General features: G+C 47.1%; 1 protein-coding gene across 1 annotated transcript in view; it reads right to left on the bottom strand.

The window, feature by feature from the left end:
• DNAJB14 (DnaJ heat shock protein family (Hsp40) member B14) overlaps window positions 1-17,380 on the bottom strand; it is a 183,314-nt gene extending 165,934 nt beyond the window's left edge. The window contains exon 1 of the mRNA XM_069230231.1: window positions 17,111-17,380. Coding sequence (XP_069086332.1) covers window positions 17,111-17,243 — 133 coding nt within the window. The 5' untranslated portion in view covers window positions 17,244-17,380. The remainder of the gene's footprint in view (window positions 1-17,110) is intronic.
• Window positions 17,381-17,842: the final 462 nt, after the last annotated feature.

The following is a 17,842-nucleotide window of genomic DNA, read 5'->3' as shown; positions in this document are numbered from 1 at the left end:
AAGGGCTAGAGACTTCCCCTTTGGTGGACGGATCCCTCTCGCCTTGGAGAGTCGTGCAGAAGTGTTTTCCCGCCGGAAGGATGCCAACAAGCCTTGCTACACGCAAATCGTACGTTTGGCGTTTTTGAACGCTGCTGGGGCCCAGGAGGGACCAGGAGGTCGCAAATTGGACCTGAAGAGAGAGGGGACGTCGAGCAAGACAAAGAGCCCTCACTGAAGCAGGTAGCACCCGGAGAAGTGCCAGAAACAGGCACTACGAGGATGCGTGAAACGGTGCTCGCCGAAGTTGCACAAAGGAGTCCCACGTCGCCGGAGACCAACTTAGAAAGTCGTGCAATGCAGGTTAGAGTGCCGTGGACCCAGGCTTGGCTGTGCACAAAGGATTTCCGCCGGAAGTGCACAGGGGCCGGAGTAGCTGCAAAGTCGCGGTTCCCAGCAATGCAGCCCAGCGAGGTGAGGCAAGGACTTACCTCCACCAAACTTGGGCTGAAGAGTCACTGGACTGTGGGGGTCACTTGGACAGCGTCGCTGGATTCGAGGGACCTCGCTCGTCGTGCTGAGAGGAGACCCAAGGGACCGGTAATGCAGCTTTTTGGTGCCTGCGGTTGCAGGGGGAAGATTCCGTCGACCCACGGGAGATTTCTTCGGAGCTTCTGGTGCAGAGAGGAGGCAGGCTACCCCCACAGCATGCACAAGCAGGAAAACAGTCGAGAAGGCGGCAGAATCAGCATTACAGAGTTGCAGTAGTCGTCTTTGCTACTATGTTGCAGGTTTGCAGGCTTCCAGCGCGGTCAGCGGTCGTTTCCTTATCAGAAGGTGAAGGGAGAGATGCAGAGGAACTCGGCTGAGCTCATGCATTCGTTATCTGAAGTTTCCCCAGAGACAGAGACCCTAAATAGCCAGAAAAGAGGGTTTGGCTACCTAGGAGAGAGGATAGGCTATTAACACCTGAAGGAGCCTATCAGCAGGAGTCTCTGACGTCACCTGGTGGCACTGGCCACTCAGAGCAGTCCAGTGTGCCAGCAGCACCTCTGTTTCCAAGATGGCAGAGGTCTGGAGCACACTGGAGGAGCTCTGGACACCTCCCACGGGAGGTGCAGGTCAGGGGAGTGGTCACTCCCCTTTCCTTTGTCCAGTTTCACGCCAGAGCAGGGGCTAAGGGGTCCCTGAACCGGTGTAGACTGGCTTATGCAGAATTGGGCCCCTCTGTGCCCAACAAAGCATTTCCAGAGGCTGGGGGAGGCTACTCCTCCCCTGCCTTCACACCATTTTCCAAAGGGAGAGGGTGTCACACCCTCTCTCAGAGGAAGTTCTTTGTTCTGCCATCCTGGGCCAGGCCTGGCTGGACCCCAGGAGGGCAGCTGCCTGTCTGAGGGGTTGGCAGCAGCAGCAGCTGCAGTGAAACCCCAGGAAGGGCAGTTTGGCAGTACCAGGGTCTGTGCTACAGACCACTGTGATCATGGGATTGTGCCAACTATGCCAGGATGGCATAGAGGGGGCAATTCCATGATCATAGACATGTTACATGGCCATATTCGGAGTTACCATGGTGAAGCTACATATAGGTAGTGACCTATATGTAGTGCACGCGTGTAATGGTGTCCCCGCACTCACAAAGTTCAGGGAATTGGCTCTGAACAATGTGGGGGCACCTTGGCTAGTGCCAGGGTGCCCTCACACTAAGTAACTTTGCACCTAACCTTTACCAGGTAAAGGTTAGACATATAGGTGACTTATAAGTTACTTGAGTGCAGTGTAAAATGGCTGTGAAATAACGTGGACGTTATTTCACTCAGGCTGCAGTGGCAGGCCTGTGTAAGAATTGTCAGAGCTCCCTATGGGTGGCAAAAGAAATGCTGCAGCCCATAGGGATCTCCTGGAACCCCAATACCCTGGGTACCTCAGTACCATATACTAGGGAATTATAAGGGTGTTCCAGTAAGCCAATGTAAATTGGTAAAAATGGTCACTAGCCTGTCAGTGACAATTTGGAAAGAAATGAGAGAGCATAACCACTGAGGTTCTGATTAGCAGAGCCTCAGTGAGACAGTTAGTCACTACACAGGTAACACATTCAGGCACACTTATGAGCACTGGGGCCCTGGGTTACCAGGGTCCCAGTGACACATACAACTAAAACAACATATATACAGTGAAAAATGGGGGTAACATGCCAGGCAAGATGGTACTTTCCTACACAACCCCCCCCCCCCCCAAATGAAGGACAATAAGACTAGCCATGACCTGATGAGTCTTCATTGTCTAAGTGGAAATATCTGGAGAGTCCATCTGCATTGGAGTGGCTACTCCCAGGTCTATGTTCCACTGTATAGTCCATTCCCTGTAGGGATATGGACCACCTCAACAATTTAGGATTTTCACCTTTCATTTGTTTTAGCCAAAGTAGAGGTTTGTGGTCTGTCTGAACAATGAAGTGAGTGCCAAACAGGTATGGCCTCAACTTCTTCAGAGCCCAGACCACAGCAAAGGCCTCCCTCTCAATGGCAGACCAACGCTTTTCTCTAGGGGTCAACCTCCTACTAATAAAAGCAACAGGTTGATCCTGGCCCTCAGAATTAAGTTCTGATAGGACTGCCCCTACTCCTAATTCAGATGCATCAGTCTGGACATAGAATTTTTTAGAGTAACAAGGGCTTTTCAGGACAGGTGCAGAGCACATGGCCTGCTTCAGCTCCTCAAAAGCTTTCTGACAGCTTGCTGTCCATAATACCTTTTTAGGCATTTTCTTGGATGTGAGGTCATTAAGAGGGGCTGCAATGGAGCCATAGTTCTTAATGAACCTCCTGTAATACCCAGTGAGGCCTAGGAAGGCTCTCACCTGAGTCTGAGTGGTAGGGGGAACCCAATCAATAATAGTTTGGATTTTCCCCTGAAGTGGTGCAATCTGTTCCCCACCAACAAGGTGTCCCAGATAAACCACCTTACCCTGCCCTATCTGGCACTTTGAAGCCTTGATAGTGAGGCCTGCCTTTTGCAGAGCCTCCAAAACTTTCCATAGGTGGACCAGGTGATCATCCCAGCTGGAGCTAAAGACAGCTATATCGTCCAAATATGCTGCACTGAAAGCTTCCAGCCCTTGCAGGACTGTGTTCACCAACCTCTGAAAAGTGGCAGGTGCATTTTTCAAACCAAAAGGCATTACAGTAAACTGGTAATGTCCTCCAATGGTAGAAAATGCAGTCTTAGGTTTAGCATCTTCTGACCATTTGATCTGCCAATACCCTGCAGTCAAATCAAAAGTGCTTAGATACTTGGCAGATGCCAGTGTATCTATGAGCTCATCTGCCCTGGGTATAGGGTGAGCATCAGTTTTGGTTACCAAGTTGAGACCTCTATAGTCTACACAAAACCCCATTTCCTTCTTTCCATCTTTAGAATTGGGTTTTGGTACCAGTACCACAGGAGAAGCTCATGGACTGTCAGAGTGCTCAACCACTCCTAGTTCCAACATTTTCTGAACTTCTTGCTTTAGGCAGTCCCTGACATGGTCAGGCTGCCTATAGATCTTACTTTTGACAGGTAAACTGTCTCCAGTATCTATAGTGTGCTCACACCAAGAAGTGGTGCCTGGCACAGTAGAGAAGAGTTCTGAAAATTGTCCTAGGAGATTTATGCAATTGTCTTTCTGCTCAGCAGTAAGACAATCAGCCAAAACTACACCTTCCACAAGAGCATCTTGTTCTGTGGAAGAGAAGAGATCAGGTAGAGGATCACTGTCTTCTTCCTGTCCCTCATCAGTTGCCATGAGCAGGGTGAGATCAGCCCTGTCATAGTAGGGTTTCAGGCGGTTGACATGGAGCACCCTAAGGGGACTCCTGGCAGTGCCTAAGTCAACCAAGTAGGTGACTTCACCCTTCTTTTCAACAATTGTGTGGGGTCCACTCCATTTATCTTGGAGTGCTCTTGGGGCCACAGGCTCCAAGACCCACACTTTCTGCCCTGGTTGGTACTGAACCAAAACAGCCTTCTGATCATGCCATTGCTTCTGGAGCTCTTGGCTGGCCTGAAGGTTTTTACTGGCCTTTTTCATGTACTCAGCCATCCTTGATCTGAGGCCAAGTACATAATCCACAATATCCTGCTTAGGAGCTTTTAAAGGTTGTTCCCAACCCTCCTTTACAAGTGTGAGTGGACCCCTAACAGGGTGTCCAAAAAGAAGTTCAAAGGGGCTGAAGCCCACTCCTTTCTGGGGTACCTCCCTGTAGGCAAAAAGGAGGCATGGTAGGAGGATATCCCATCTCCCGCGGAGTTTTTCAGGGAGACCCATAATCATGCCTTTGAGAGTTTTATTAAATCTCTCCACCAGTCCATTTGTTTGTGGATGATAGGGTGTTGTGAACTTGTACGTTACACCACACTCCTTCCACATGGCCTTTAAGTATGCAGACATGAAATTGCTTCCTCTGTCTGATACTACTTCCTTTGGGAAGCCCACCCTGGAAAATATTCCCAGGAGGGCCTTTGCCACTGCAGGAGCTGTAGTGGTCCTTAAAGGAATTGCTTCAGGATATCTTGTGGCATGGTCCACTACCACCAAGATAAACCTATTGCCTGAAGCAGTAGGAGGGTCAAGGGGGGCAACTATGTCAACCCCTACCCTTTCAAAGGGAACCCCAACCACAGGGGTGCCACCTGTCTTGCCACTGGCTTGACAGGTTTCACAGGACTTGCAAAATTATTTTGTGTCCTCAGCCATCCTAGGCCAATGAAACAGGGGAACAAGTCTGTCCCAAGTTTTCATTTGTCCTAGATGCCCAGCTAAGGGAATGTCATGTGCCAGTGTTAGGAGGAACTTTCTGTACTCCTGAGGGATCACTAATCTCCTGGCAGCTCCAGGTTTAGGATCCCTATGCTCAGTGTACAAGAGGTTGTCCTCCCAGTAAACTCTGTGAGAGTCACTGACATCCCCATTAGCCTGTTTGACAGCTTGCTGTCTGAGACACTCTAATGTGGGACAGGTTTGCTGTGCCACACTCAGCTCCTCTCTGGCAGGCCCCCCTTTACCCAAAAGCTCAGCAGTGTCTGCTTCCAGCTCCTCTGGTGTAGGTTCTGCACAGGGAGGGAATTCTTCTTCCTCAGAAGTAGAATCCACTGTAGAGGGAAGGATAGTAGGAAGTGGTTTGCTTCTACTAGCCCTAGCTTTAGGGAGCACTTGGTCCATTGTTCCAGGATCCAAGCTTCCCTGTCCTTTTTGCTTTTTGGCCTGAGCCCTTGTCAAAGCAAAAATATGCCCTGGAATGCCCAGCATTGCTGCATGGGCCTCCAACTCCACATCTGACCAAGCTGATGTCTCCAAATCATTCCCTAATAGACAGTCTACAGGTAAATCTGAAGCTACCACAACTTTCTTTGGACCAGTTACCCCCCCCAGTTGAGATTTACAACAGCCATGGGGTGGCTTTGTGTTATGTTGTGAGCATCGGTTACTTGGTACTGGTGTCCAAGTATGTGTTGTTCCGGGTGCACCAGTTTCTCAATCACCATTGTGACACTGGCACCTGTGTCCCTGTAGGCCTGGACCTCAACACCATTTATTAGGGTTAGTTGCTTGTACTTCTCCAAGTTATGGGGGCAAGCAACCAAAGTGGCTAAATCAATAGCCCCTTCAGAGACTAAAGTAGCCTCTGTGGTCTCCCTAATCAGACCAACCCCAACTAAATTACCAAAAGTGAGCCGAGCTACTCCCTTGGATTGGCTATTAGTAGGTTTGCTCCCACCACCACTGCTATTAGTAGGGACACTAGGTGTAGCAGTAGGGGTTGTAGTGGTAGGAGCTGTGGTGCCTTTCTTTGGACAACTGGGATCTGTTGTCCAATGGCCTTTTATTTTACATAAATAGCACCATGGTTTCTTTTCCTTGTTCTGATTAAAGGAGGATTTGGACCCACCAACCCCACCAGAGTGTTTTTGTGGGCCTGATGAAGACTCATTTTTAGATTTGTCCCCACCCTTGTCAGAAGACTTACCATCCTTCTTTTTGTTGCCATCTTTGTCACCCCCTGTATGAACTTTTCTGTTCACTCTTGTTCTGACCCATTTGTCTGCCTTCTTTCCCAATTCTTGGGGAGAGGTCAGATCAGAGTCTACCAAGTACTGGTGCAACAAATCAGACACACAATTATTAAGAATATGCTCTCTCAGGATCAAGTTATACAGGCTGTCATAATCAGTAACTTTACTGCCATGTAACCACCCCTCCAAGGCCTTCACTGAATGGTCAATGAAATCAACCCAGTCTTGTGAAGACTCCTTTTTGGTCTCTCTGAACTTTATCCTGTACTGTTCAGTGGTTAAGCCATAACCATCCAGGAGTGCATTCTTAAGAACTTGGAAATTATTAGCATCATTTTCTTTCACAGTAAGGAGCCTATCCCTACCTTTTCCACTAAATGATAGCCATAGGATAGCAGCCCACTGCCTTTGAGGGACATCCTGTACAACACAGGCCCTCTCAAGTGCAGCAAACCACTTGTTAATGTCATCCCCCTCCTTATAAGGGGGAACTATCTTGTGCAGATTCCTGGAATCATGCTCTTTGCAGGATGACTATGGGGAATACTGCTGCTGCCACCATGGGTATCTAAACCCAACTTCTGTCTTTCCTTCTCTAATTCAAAAGACTGTCTATCCAAATCCAGCTGTTGCTTTTTAAGCTTCAGTCTGGTGTGTTCCACCCTCAACTTATTGAGTTCCCTCTCTAACATTCTGTCATCAGGGTTGGTGGGAGGGACATTTCTAGAAACAGAGCTATGATGGGAATGAACAGAAGGAGACCTGTCCCTTACAGAGGCCAACTTAACAGCTTGGTTTACAGAAACATTACTACCAGTATGGTGAGAATAAATGCTTTTGCTATGATGTGAGACAACACTATTTCTATGGTGTGGCTCATCATCATTACCATATATGCTAGATTGTCTAGTAATGGGCAGGCTAGGAAGTTTCTTTCCTGAATCTTTTCCTGGGGGAGTCCCTGAATCTGATTGGGAACTATTAGGTACTTTTTCAACAGATGGAGCACCTATGGCCTTATCCTGTTCTCTAAGCATATTAATTAATAGTTCTAAGGCAGGATTCTTCCCTACACTCAAACCTCTCTCTATACAGAGACTCCTTGCTCTTTTCCAGCTAAGGTTGTCATATGCAAGTTTGGACAGATCAACACTTTGGCCTGTGCCAGACATTTTTTAGAGAGAGTTAAAGTGATAGAGAAAGAGACAAAAGTTTTCAGAACTTTTTGGAAAGACAGAAAAAAAACTTTTTAAACTTTTAAGAACTTTTTGAAAGTTTAGGAGTACTTTTCAGCACTTAGAAAAGAGTGAAAAGAGGAAATGCAAAACTTTTTGGCTATGTGTATATACACTGACCATGTTTTGTATATTTTTCTCTTATGAAAAGTACAATGACAAGAGTGGTAAGTAGTCTCAAGCACTTATCCCACCACTGCACAACCAATGTAGGAGGCTGGACTGGCTTGTAGTGAGTACCAAGGGGTACTTGCACCTTGCACCAGGCCCAGTTATCCCTTATTAGTGTATAGGGTGTCTAGCAGCTTAGGCTGATAGATAATGGTAGCTTAGCAGAGCAGCTTAGGCTGAACTAGGAGACGTGTGAAGCTACTACAGTACCACCTAGTGTCATATGCACAATATCATAAGAAAACACAATACACAGTTATACTAAAAATAAAGGTACTTTATTTTTATGACAATATGCCAAAGTATCTTAGAGTGTACCCTCAGTGAGAGGATAGGAAATATACACAAGATATATATACACAATAGCAAAAATATGCAGTATAGTCTTAGAAAACAGTGCAAACAATGTATAGTTACAATAGGATGCAATGGGGAAACATAGGGATAGGGGCAACACAAACCATATACTCCAAAAGTGCAATGCGAACCACGAATGGACCCCAAACCTATGTGACCTTGTAGAGGGTCGCTGGGACTATTAGAAAATAGTGAGAGTTAGAAAAATAACCCTCCCCAAGACCCTGAAAAGTGAGTGCAAAGTGCACTAAAGTTCCCCTAAGGACAAAATAGTCGTGTTAGAGGAATAATGCAGGAAAGACACAAACCAGCAATGCAACAACTGTGGATTTCCAATCTAGGGTACCTGTGGAACAAGGGGACCAAGTCCAAAAGTCACAAGCAAGTCGGAGATGGGCAGATGCCCAGGAAATGCCAGCTGCGGGTGCAAAGAAGCTTCGACTGGACAGAAGAAGCTGAGGTTTCTGCAGGAACGAAAAGGGCTAGAGACTTCCCCTTTGGTGGACGGATCCCTCTCGCCTTGGAGAGTCGTGCAGAAGTGTTTTTCCGCCGGAAGGATGCCAACAAGCCTTGCTACACGCAAATCGTGCGTTTGGCGTTTTTGGACGCTGCTGGGGCCCAGGAGGGACCAGGAGGTCGCAAATTGGACCTGAAGAGAGAGGGGACGTCGAGCAAGACAAAGAGCCCTCACTGAAGCAGGTAGCACCCGGAGAAGTGCCAGAAACAGGCACTACGAGGATGCGTGAAACGGTGCTCGCCGAAGTTGCACAAAGGAGTCCCACGTCGCCGGAGACCAACTTAGAAAGTCGTGCAATGCAGGTTAGAGTGCCGTGGACCCAGGCTTGGCTGTGCACAAAGGATTTCCGCCGGAAGTGCACAGGGGCCGGAGTAGCTGCAAAGTCGCGGTTCCCAGCAATGCAGCCCAGCGAGGTGAGGCAAGGACTTACCTCCACCAAACTTGGGCTGAAGAGTCACTGGACTGTGGGGGTCACTTGGACAGCGTCGCTGGATTCGAGGGACCTCGCTCGTCGTGCTGAGAGGAGACCCAAGGGACCGGTAATGCAGCTTTTTGGTGCCTGCGGTTGCAGGGGGAAGATTCCGTCGACCCACGGGAGATTTCTTCGGAGCTTCTGGTGCAGAGAGGAGGCAGGCTACCCCCACAGCATGCACAAGTAGGAAAACAGTCGAGAAGGCGGCAGGATCAGCGTTACAGAGTTGCAGTAGTCGTCTTTGCTACTATGTTGCAGGTTTGCAGGCTTCCAGCGCGGTCAGCGGTCGTTTCCTTATCAGAAGGTGAAGAGAGAGATGCAGAGGAACTCGGCTGAGCTCATGCATTCGTTATCTGAAGTTTCCCCAGAGACAGAGACCCTAAATAGCCAGAAAAGAGGGTTTGGCTACCTAGGAGAGAGGATAGGCTACTAACACCTGAAGGAGCCTATCAGCAGGAGTCTCTGACGTCACCTGGTGGCACTGGCCACTCAGAGCAGTCCAGTGTGCCAGCAGCACCTCTGTTTCCAAGATGGCAGAGGTCTGGAGCACACTGGAGGAGCTCTGGACACCTCCCAGGGGAGGTGCAGGTCGGGGGAGTGGTCACTCCCCTTTCCTTTGTCCAGTTTCGCGCCAGAGCAGGGGCTAAGGGGTCCCTGAACCGGTGTAGACTGGCTTATGCAGAATTGGGCACCTCTGTGCCCAACAAAGCATTTCCAGAGGCTGGGGGAGGCTACTCCTCCCCTGCCTTCACACCATTTTCCAAAGGGAGAGGGTGTCACACCCTCTCTCAGAGGAAGTTCTTTGTTCTGCCATCCTGGGCCAGGCCTGGCTGGACCCCAGGAGGGCAGCTGCCTGTCTGAGGGGTTGGCAGCAGCAGCAGCTGCAGTGAAACCCCAGGAAGGGCAGTTTGGCAGTACCAGGGTCTGTGCTACAGACCACTGTGATCATGGGATTGTGCCAACTATGCCAGGATGGAATAGAGGGGGCAATTCCATGATCATAGACATGTTACATGGCCATATTCGGAGTTACCATGGTGAAGCTACATATAGGTAGTGACCTATATGTAGTGCACGCGTGTAATGGTGTCCCCGCACTCACAAAGTTCAGGGAATTGGCTCTGAACATTGTGGGGGCACCTTGGCTAGTGCCAGGGTGCCCTCACACTAAGTAACTTTGCACCTAACCTTTACCAGGTAAAGGTTAGACATATAGGTGACTTATAAGTTACTTGAGTGCAGTGTAAAATGGCTGTGAAATAACGTGGACGTTATTTCACTCAGGCTGCAGTGGCAGGCCTGTGTAAGAATTGTCAGAGCTCCCTATGGGTGGCAAAAGAAATGCTGCAGCCCATAGGGATCTCCTGGAACCCCAATACCCTGGGTACCTCAGTACCATATACTAGGGAATTATAAGGGTGTTCCAGTAAGCCAATGTAAATTGGTAAAAATGGTCACTAGCCTGTCAGTGACAATTTGGAAAGAAATGAGAGAGCATAACCACTGAGGTTCTGATTAGCAGAGCCTCAGTGAGACAGTTAGTCACTACACAGGTAACACATTCAGGCACACTTATGAGCACTGGGGCCCTGGGTTACCAGGGTCCCAGTGACACATACAACTAAAACAACATATATACAGTGAAAAATGGGGGTAACATGCCAGGCAAGATGGTACTTTCCTACAGTGAGAAGTCGGAAGGTGATCCTTTTGCTGACTGGGAGCCAATGCAGATGTCTCAGGTGTGCGGAGATGTGGCTGCTGCGGGGTATGTCGAGGATGAGGCGGGGAGTACAAATGCTCCGTTCTATCCGCACATCACTTTCCCTTGGCACTGGCAACCGGATGCTAAAGCACAACACAGCGTGTCACTTACCAGGGCTGCTAAGGGAATCCATTTCCGGTAATCCATTTATAAACTTCAAATTAACTTGTGCGAAAACGTTCGTTACTTCAACACACTCAAGTCAAGTTTTGAAAATCTTGCAGTAGAAAACTAGCAAACTGTTTTGCAAGGCCGTATCGGCCTTCAAATCTGCTAGGTTTCCATTCAGGGAGCTCGCGTGCTGGAAGGCACTGTTGTACTCATGCAAGGAGGTGGTTTTCAGTTCACTGAGGTTGCATAACCTCATGAATGAGAGCACAGCCCTAAAGTGTCTCATGTTACACCTCAGTGAGCAGAAAAGAGCTTGAACACATTGTTTACCACCAATAACGAATGCAAAATCAGCATGGGGCAGGTCACCTCACCACTGGTGAACTTCCTGTACAGTGATACGCCACACAGAAACTGTACTACTCTGTATCCCAGACACCATGGTTGTCCCCTGCCTTCTAGACAGGCTTGCATGGAAGGCAAAAAAGGCTGCACTCGAAGGCTGAGGTAGTACCCTCCACTGCCCAGGTTCCTAAAGCAAGCTGGTGAAAATGTGTGGTGATGCAGCCCTCTATGACGATGTCACAGAAATCAGCATCTATGTCGGGCAGGGTTTTTGAGCCTCCTCTGAAAGGGGTCCTCGGGCTCATTTTAGTGCCGCTTGGCTCTTCAGGGGTTGAAATGCATGTTGACTTGGGTACCACACGGTACTGTAGCATTTGTCCAGTACTTACCATCCCTTTGTGGGGTGCTGAAGCACTTACCCACAAGAACAGCACACAAGAACAGTAAACTACATTGTGTAGGGTGCGATATTGGGAGGGTGTTTTTTTTCTTTTTGTGATTATATGAAAAGTGTTGTCATGTAGGGTGTGATGACCACTGAGTTATGGTTATCGTGTTATGGGATGAAGCGACTGGCAGGGTGATGGGCGACAGTCCATGAGAGATTTTCAGCAATTTAGAATTACAGTAAGGACTAACCACCTTAACAAAAAAGGAGGTTAATCAGAGAAGGCCCAGTAATCCATACAATGACATGTACCAGGCAGAGATGCTGTTGAATGAGAAAAAGGATACCGAAAGGGCAAGCATGGTAATTAGTAACAAAAGCAGTAGGCATGCCCCATTTTATTTTATCTCTGTATTATTGTCTAGTGCTAAACGAATACACCTCATGAAAGAGGAAGAATGTGAAAGAACTATCAAGGCTGGCAACTTTGGCAGAAACTACACAATCTAGCCACTCAGTAATCACCACAGTACCAGTTTTTGGCAGATAATTCGATGAACAAAATGCAGCAGCAGTGATCTTCTCTTGGCAGGGTCGCTCTTCTTTGCAGCACTGAAGTAATTCTCAAGGCGCTTCGGCCTCAATGGTAGCCCCGGGAAGGAAGAGAGTGAATCCTGATTATTAAAAACTAGTAAGTAATACGCGACTGGCTTAAGTTAAGGACAACACAGGTGAGGTACTGCTCCTTTGTCACCTCCCATTGTGAGAGTGGCACAAGTCTTGGCAAACATGTAAAGCATGCCAGCGCTGTGACTTGTCGCCAGTTTTATAGTGAAGGCGAACACACAAATAAATGTGTGGGTCCTGCAGGCACTATAAATAAATAAGATCACACCGTGTGCACACTTGCACTACTCATGACCTCTGGTGAAAGAGTAACTTTACACTTTTTTCGATGACTGTACCCGTACAGGCTAATAGGAATTAGCATGCCAAATAGTCCAGTGCTCCCTTTGTGAATGATAACGTAACAACCCTACAGAATATCTCTGGTTGCGAGGAAACAGCACTCCTCTAGCAGTATTCTATACTGAAGGCCAGATATCCAGTAGTAAATTTTGGTGGCTGAAGAAAAGACAGTGGCTGGCAAAGACAAGAGCCACTCACTCACAGGCATCTTACGTGTTTTCCCCTCAAGAACTCAACTCTAGCGATTAAAGTAAGTCCTGAGAACGGATTTTCAGTATCTTATTTATCCCTTGGTCTTGGAATACAATGCTGGCAGCATCTGACTCACTCTTCCAATTTAAGAGGAGGGAAACCAGCACAGTGATAGACATGACAATAATGAAAATTCTGGGGTCTGGTGGCAATGCTGAAACATGTGAACCTCGTTCTGGGAAGGTCAAGTTTGGTGTGCAGCTTTTAAGAGAGGTTTTGTTGTTGGTAACTGTCCACTCGTGTTGTTTCTGATTTGCTCCTTCTGTGTGTGGTTCGGGGTTGTGCTAATTGCGTACCTATTAACTTGCAAGACAAACATGAGGGCAAAATCAGTGCAGTATTGCAAACATTATCATCAGCAGGTTGTGGAGGTAAAAGGGAGCTGGAACACAGAAGGACGGCCTCCCCGAGGAATTTTTACACTCGTGGGAAATGGCGAAAGCTAGAACTCATTGGGCAGTAACTGGTTAAAATTGATGCGGTTTAAAGATCACGTTACAAAGAACTTATCAGACGCTGCGAACAACAGAGAATGTTAATATCCATATGCAAGTAGCACTGTTTAAAACTCAAATTGCTTAAAGCTCACTCAAGCATACATGCAATACTCCTAGTTTACGTGGAGGACTCCCGATTTTTACCTTAAGGTATATTTGTGGAAGTAGCTGGTGAAGGGGATGTTCATAGTACATTGGTGTACCATCTCTTTCACTCCTTCTACACCTACTCTTACTCCCAACGTATGAAGGGGCTGTTAAACACGGAGTAATGAGATACATACAGCCGTGAAGCACCTCACGTCAGAGTTTCTCCTCACACAGTGGCTCTTTCAAACTAGAGACTCTCCAGGGTGATGATGCACTCAAGAGTGCAAGCTGGGCGTTGCAAGGTTTAACAACCGTTTTGTGTGCATTTACAAAGGCATAAACAAAACCAATCTCAGGATGTCCAATACCTCCTTTTTTCCTCCCCTCATGTGTAAAGCTATCTAGAGCTCTGAGAACAGCTGACAAGATAGCTGGGTCAGACCCTCTGAGTACCAAAGCTCACAACTAGATACAGAGGTTTCCCAGCTCATTGTGTGAGCAGCTCATCCAGGGAATGTTATTTGGTTTGCAGTGTGAGTCATGTAGTTCTGTTTATGCCATTATAAAGCCACTGCTACATATACGAGAATGGAAATCAAAAACCTAGATAAACTTTTCATGAACGGGCAGGAGAAAAATAAGCAAACAATCGGCGCAACAAACCTCTTCCCGGGCAGGTTGTACAAAACCCTGCCCGATTTCAATGCTGTCACCTTAACTCGATTCTCCCAATTCATTTTAGTTCCCAGTTCCGTCCTTCCACCCTAGCTTAACAGCTTCTATCATACATATGGTGCACTCCAACTCACTACAACCACCTTTACCCCAGCCCTCCTTTCAAACTTTCTCCCTCCTTAAACCCAACTCTTATTTCTCTCCTTCAGCCTCAGTTGAACCGCCTCAAAACTATTCATCCTTCACAGAAGCGCCTAGGTCTCCATCTGAAGTCTTCTTTCCTTCCTCTGAACACAGCTCACACTACTTCAATTTAAACTCTCCTCTTTCATTACCTCGGCCTTTCTAACCATCTGCTTGCTCTCTCTCTCTCCTTTGCCCTAGACCACCTTTGGCTTAAACTGAGCTTCCCTGTCAAACAGTCATTATCTAACCTCTTCCTCTTTCAACCTCGCTCTTCTTTCCGTCATCAACCACAGCTCCCCACGCGCAGCTATAGACCCAGAAAAAAATAAACACTGAACACCTCTCAGAAGGGAAACGTGCAGCTTACTCCATCCGGAGTGTGAATGGGTGACTAACAGGGAAAATGTAACCACGTACTGGGAGACAGAAAACATGGCCCCTAATCCAGTGAAATGAGATGCATAACCCTTATATCCATATGTGAACAAGTAACTCAGCCGTCCTGTGCAATTGTATTATTTAACACCGCTAGCATCCCTTCCTGGCAAATTGGAAACATGCAAACCTTTACCTTGTGAAACAGGCACACATAACCCGCCATCCTGGAGAAAAGAAAATCACATTGGAAACAGGATCAATAATTCCTCATCCATAACAAATGGAACCACAAAAGCAATTGTTCTGTGAAAATGGAACACGTAAACCTACATCCAGCGAAATTATGTCTTCATTCTGGGGGAATGAGCACCGATAAATGCTGCATGATGATGTATGAGAAATAGTAACTCATACTAAGAAATGGCACATGTAATTTCCACCATCTGTGACCTCTAGGTACCAGCCATGAAGATGAGCATGTTTTGCACACAGTACTGCTGTGATCACAATATAACTCACCTTCTAGTGCAGGCAATACTGCCGTCTTACACTGTCTGTATCTTATACAGGTAGTAGTTCTGCGGTCACACTGTTCCTGTATGTCAGATGCAGGCAGTAGTGCTACAGTATCTACACCTTTACTATTGACCCCTGATGCGCTTCAGTGCAACAGAAGGGTCTCTAGAACAGAAAAAGGGCTAAGAGGCAATTCAATTGTAAATTGTGGTAAACCCCGCCGAGACAAGTTTCATATCCACAAATGTTACCACTGTATGTGGACTGTTACACGAAAATATGTCATCTTAGACAGACCTTTGAGGATGTGACAATGGATCTACTCTAAGAAAGGTGTAACCCTTACCCACACTTGCTATCATGCTTCATTACTGTGCTGCTATCCGGTGAAGACATGATTTTTTTGTCAGAGGCAGGCTCTCCTCGAACTCTTGTAGAAGTTGTTTACTGAGAGTAAATAAACTACTTTTTGACCGGGGGTGGGGGAGGGGCAACTGTTAAAAAATTGTGCAGTGGGAGGTTATATGTAATTTTATTATCATGACCCTCTCATACTGCTAAAACACGTGTTACTGAAAATTCTCCATGTTGTTATATTGGTCAACATGTATTTCCCCTTACAAAAGCCTGAGCTCAGAAATTCATCAGGACAGTGAACCCTGGGTCTAATCTCAGGATCCCTATCCTAGTGCCTACTCTGCATGAAATGATGCGAAATGTACAGAGAGAGAAAGAAACATATGAGCTACACCTGAAGTTCCGGTATAATCTTTCTGGTGTGGTTCTTAAACACCCTGACAGAGAAATGGACCACTTGAGAATGCAAGGACAGCCTAACACTAAGATTAACAGTTGTGTCTTTATAAAAAATGGATAGTCTCCTAGCATGTCCCAGCTCAACTAAATCCATTATCGCATCCATAAGGACATGCACCTTCCAAAGTGAAACTCTTTACCACTTAACAGTCTTCAAACCATTGTAACATCGTTGGTCATGGTACTACAGAATAGGCCATCAAAACTAATGCAGCCTCATTTGTAATATGGATTGATTAAGTGCACATTTTGGATCCGCTCAATCCTAAGGAGACATTCCCTAATTTGCATGAAAGCATAGCACCATGCAAATGAAGGAACATCACACTTCTAATCTTATGCTGTATTACAGCAGTGGCCGCCGGGTCAAACATGCAATAGGTACAGTGCATTTAATTTTTCCAATACAGCACATGGTGACGGTCTGCGAAGGTGCACGCGCGGACACACATAGGATCATGCTCCATATTCATGTATTACAGTCCCTGGTGGAAGCAGGACTGCTACAGTCATAATTTCTACACCTCGTGGAGCTATCCTTACAACAATATGTACACATAAGATGCAGAATAATACTGCCGCTGTCATGCTCTTTACACCTGCTGCAAAAAATGCTGTTGCTATCATAATGTTTGTACACTTGCTGAATGTACCAACACTGCAGGTGTTGTAATGGCTGTATACATGATGCAGATTTTAAGTACTGTACTGCAGCGGTGTACGTGTAGGGTAGACACTAGTGCTGCTGCCCCAGTGAGTACCTCGGACGTATACCGCTACCCCGGATGCCATAAAAAGCATATACTCCATCCTGCGTCTCACATTTTAACCTTGTAGAAGGGTTTATGTTAAATACAACTGTGACCTTTCCCTTACTCAATATGAATTTAAGTCTTCTCACAAGGCTTCACACATCCAAAGGACACAAGCTCAAGAGTTCCGGATGAGCCTGTCTAGTACCGGTTGGTGCTGGCTAAGGGACATTGCTACAAAGCATGGCATCTTGTGTCGGCGAGGGTTTACGTCCTTTAAAAAACATATATATATATATATATATATATACACACACACACATTTTTTTCCACAGACCTAATTTTGCGACTATTATCTGGGCAGAGAATTATATTTCTTTGAAACTAAGAGAGCCTGGATGTCTAAATGTTTTAAAGATACCTATTAGTGGGGAGGTCGACGTTGGCCCTACATAATCCTCCCCCTCGTGAAAAAGGCACCCACAATCACGCCGTTCTTTGGTAAGGGAACACGTAACTGCCCGTGGTTTTAACAACACTTATCCTCTCCATCTCGGCCTTCCCGGGAGCGGGGCCCCCTCTCACCTTTGGCTGCCTGGGTCGGGTAGAGCTTTTCGGCCTTGTTCAGGAAGCGCAGCGCCCGCTCTCGCTCCCCGGCCTCCAGCGCCTCCCGGGCGATGCGCAGGCAGCGCTCCGCCTCGTCCCGGTTGCCTTCCATCCTCCCGCGGCCGTCCTGCTGCCTAGCTGCCCATCCTGCTGTCGCCAGGGCCGGCTGCCTTCTCCTCCTAGGGCTGAAGACGGCTGTCAGAGTGAGCCAGCCCAGTAACGGAGGGGGAGGGAGCGGGCAGGAAGAGATCCTCGCCTGAACCCCGGAGGAGGGGCGCGGAGGGCCCCGCCCCGGATATTTGCAGACGGCCGCACGCACAGAGCTTGTGTGTGGAGAAAACAATCGTTTTATTTGGAGGCATCACAGTCAGCCCTAGCCTTCTCTTTCGTCCTTCCTACAAGTTACAGTAATAAAGGACACATTTTGCAGTGCACGCCGTTCAGTTTCGATGCATACGCATGGCTAATATCATAAATCAAAACACAAAATACCTCAGGTTTTTAATTTATAGCGCAGACTGTGAAATAATTCTAAATGACGTGTGTGTGACAAACACAACCTATGTATCGGTACAGCGTAATGTATTATATCAGTAAGAAATTCGTTCACTACGGGATGCCAATTGACTCTATCTAGCAGTTACAGTTGGTTCCCTTCTTTTATTGCAAAAAACTTGGTGTTTCTCAGTATTTTATCAACATTCTGTGGAA

The sequence above is a fragment of the Pleurodeles waltl genome, chromosome 1_1 (genome assembly GCF_031143425.1).
Source record: "Pleurodeles waltl isolate 20211129_DDA chromosome 1_1, aPleWal1.hap1.20221129, whole genome shotgun sequence".
Classification (NCBI taxonomy): Eukaryota; Metazoa; Chordata; class Amphibia; order Caudata; family Salamandridae; genus Pleurodeles; species Pleurodeles waltl.
This window is presented reverse-complemented; position numbering and strand designations above follow the sequence as displayed.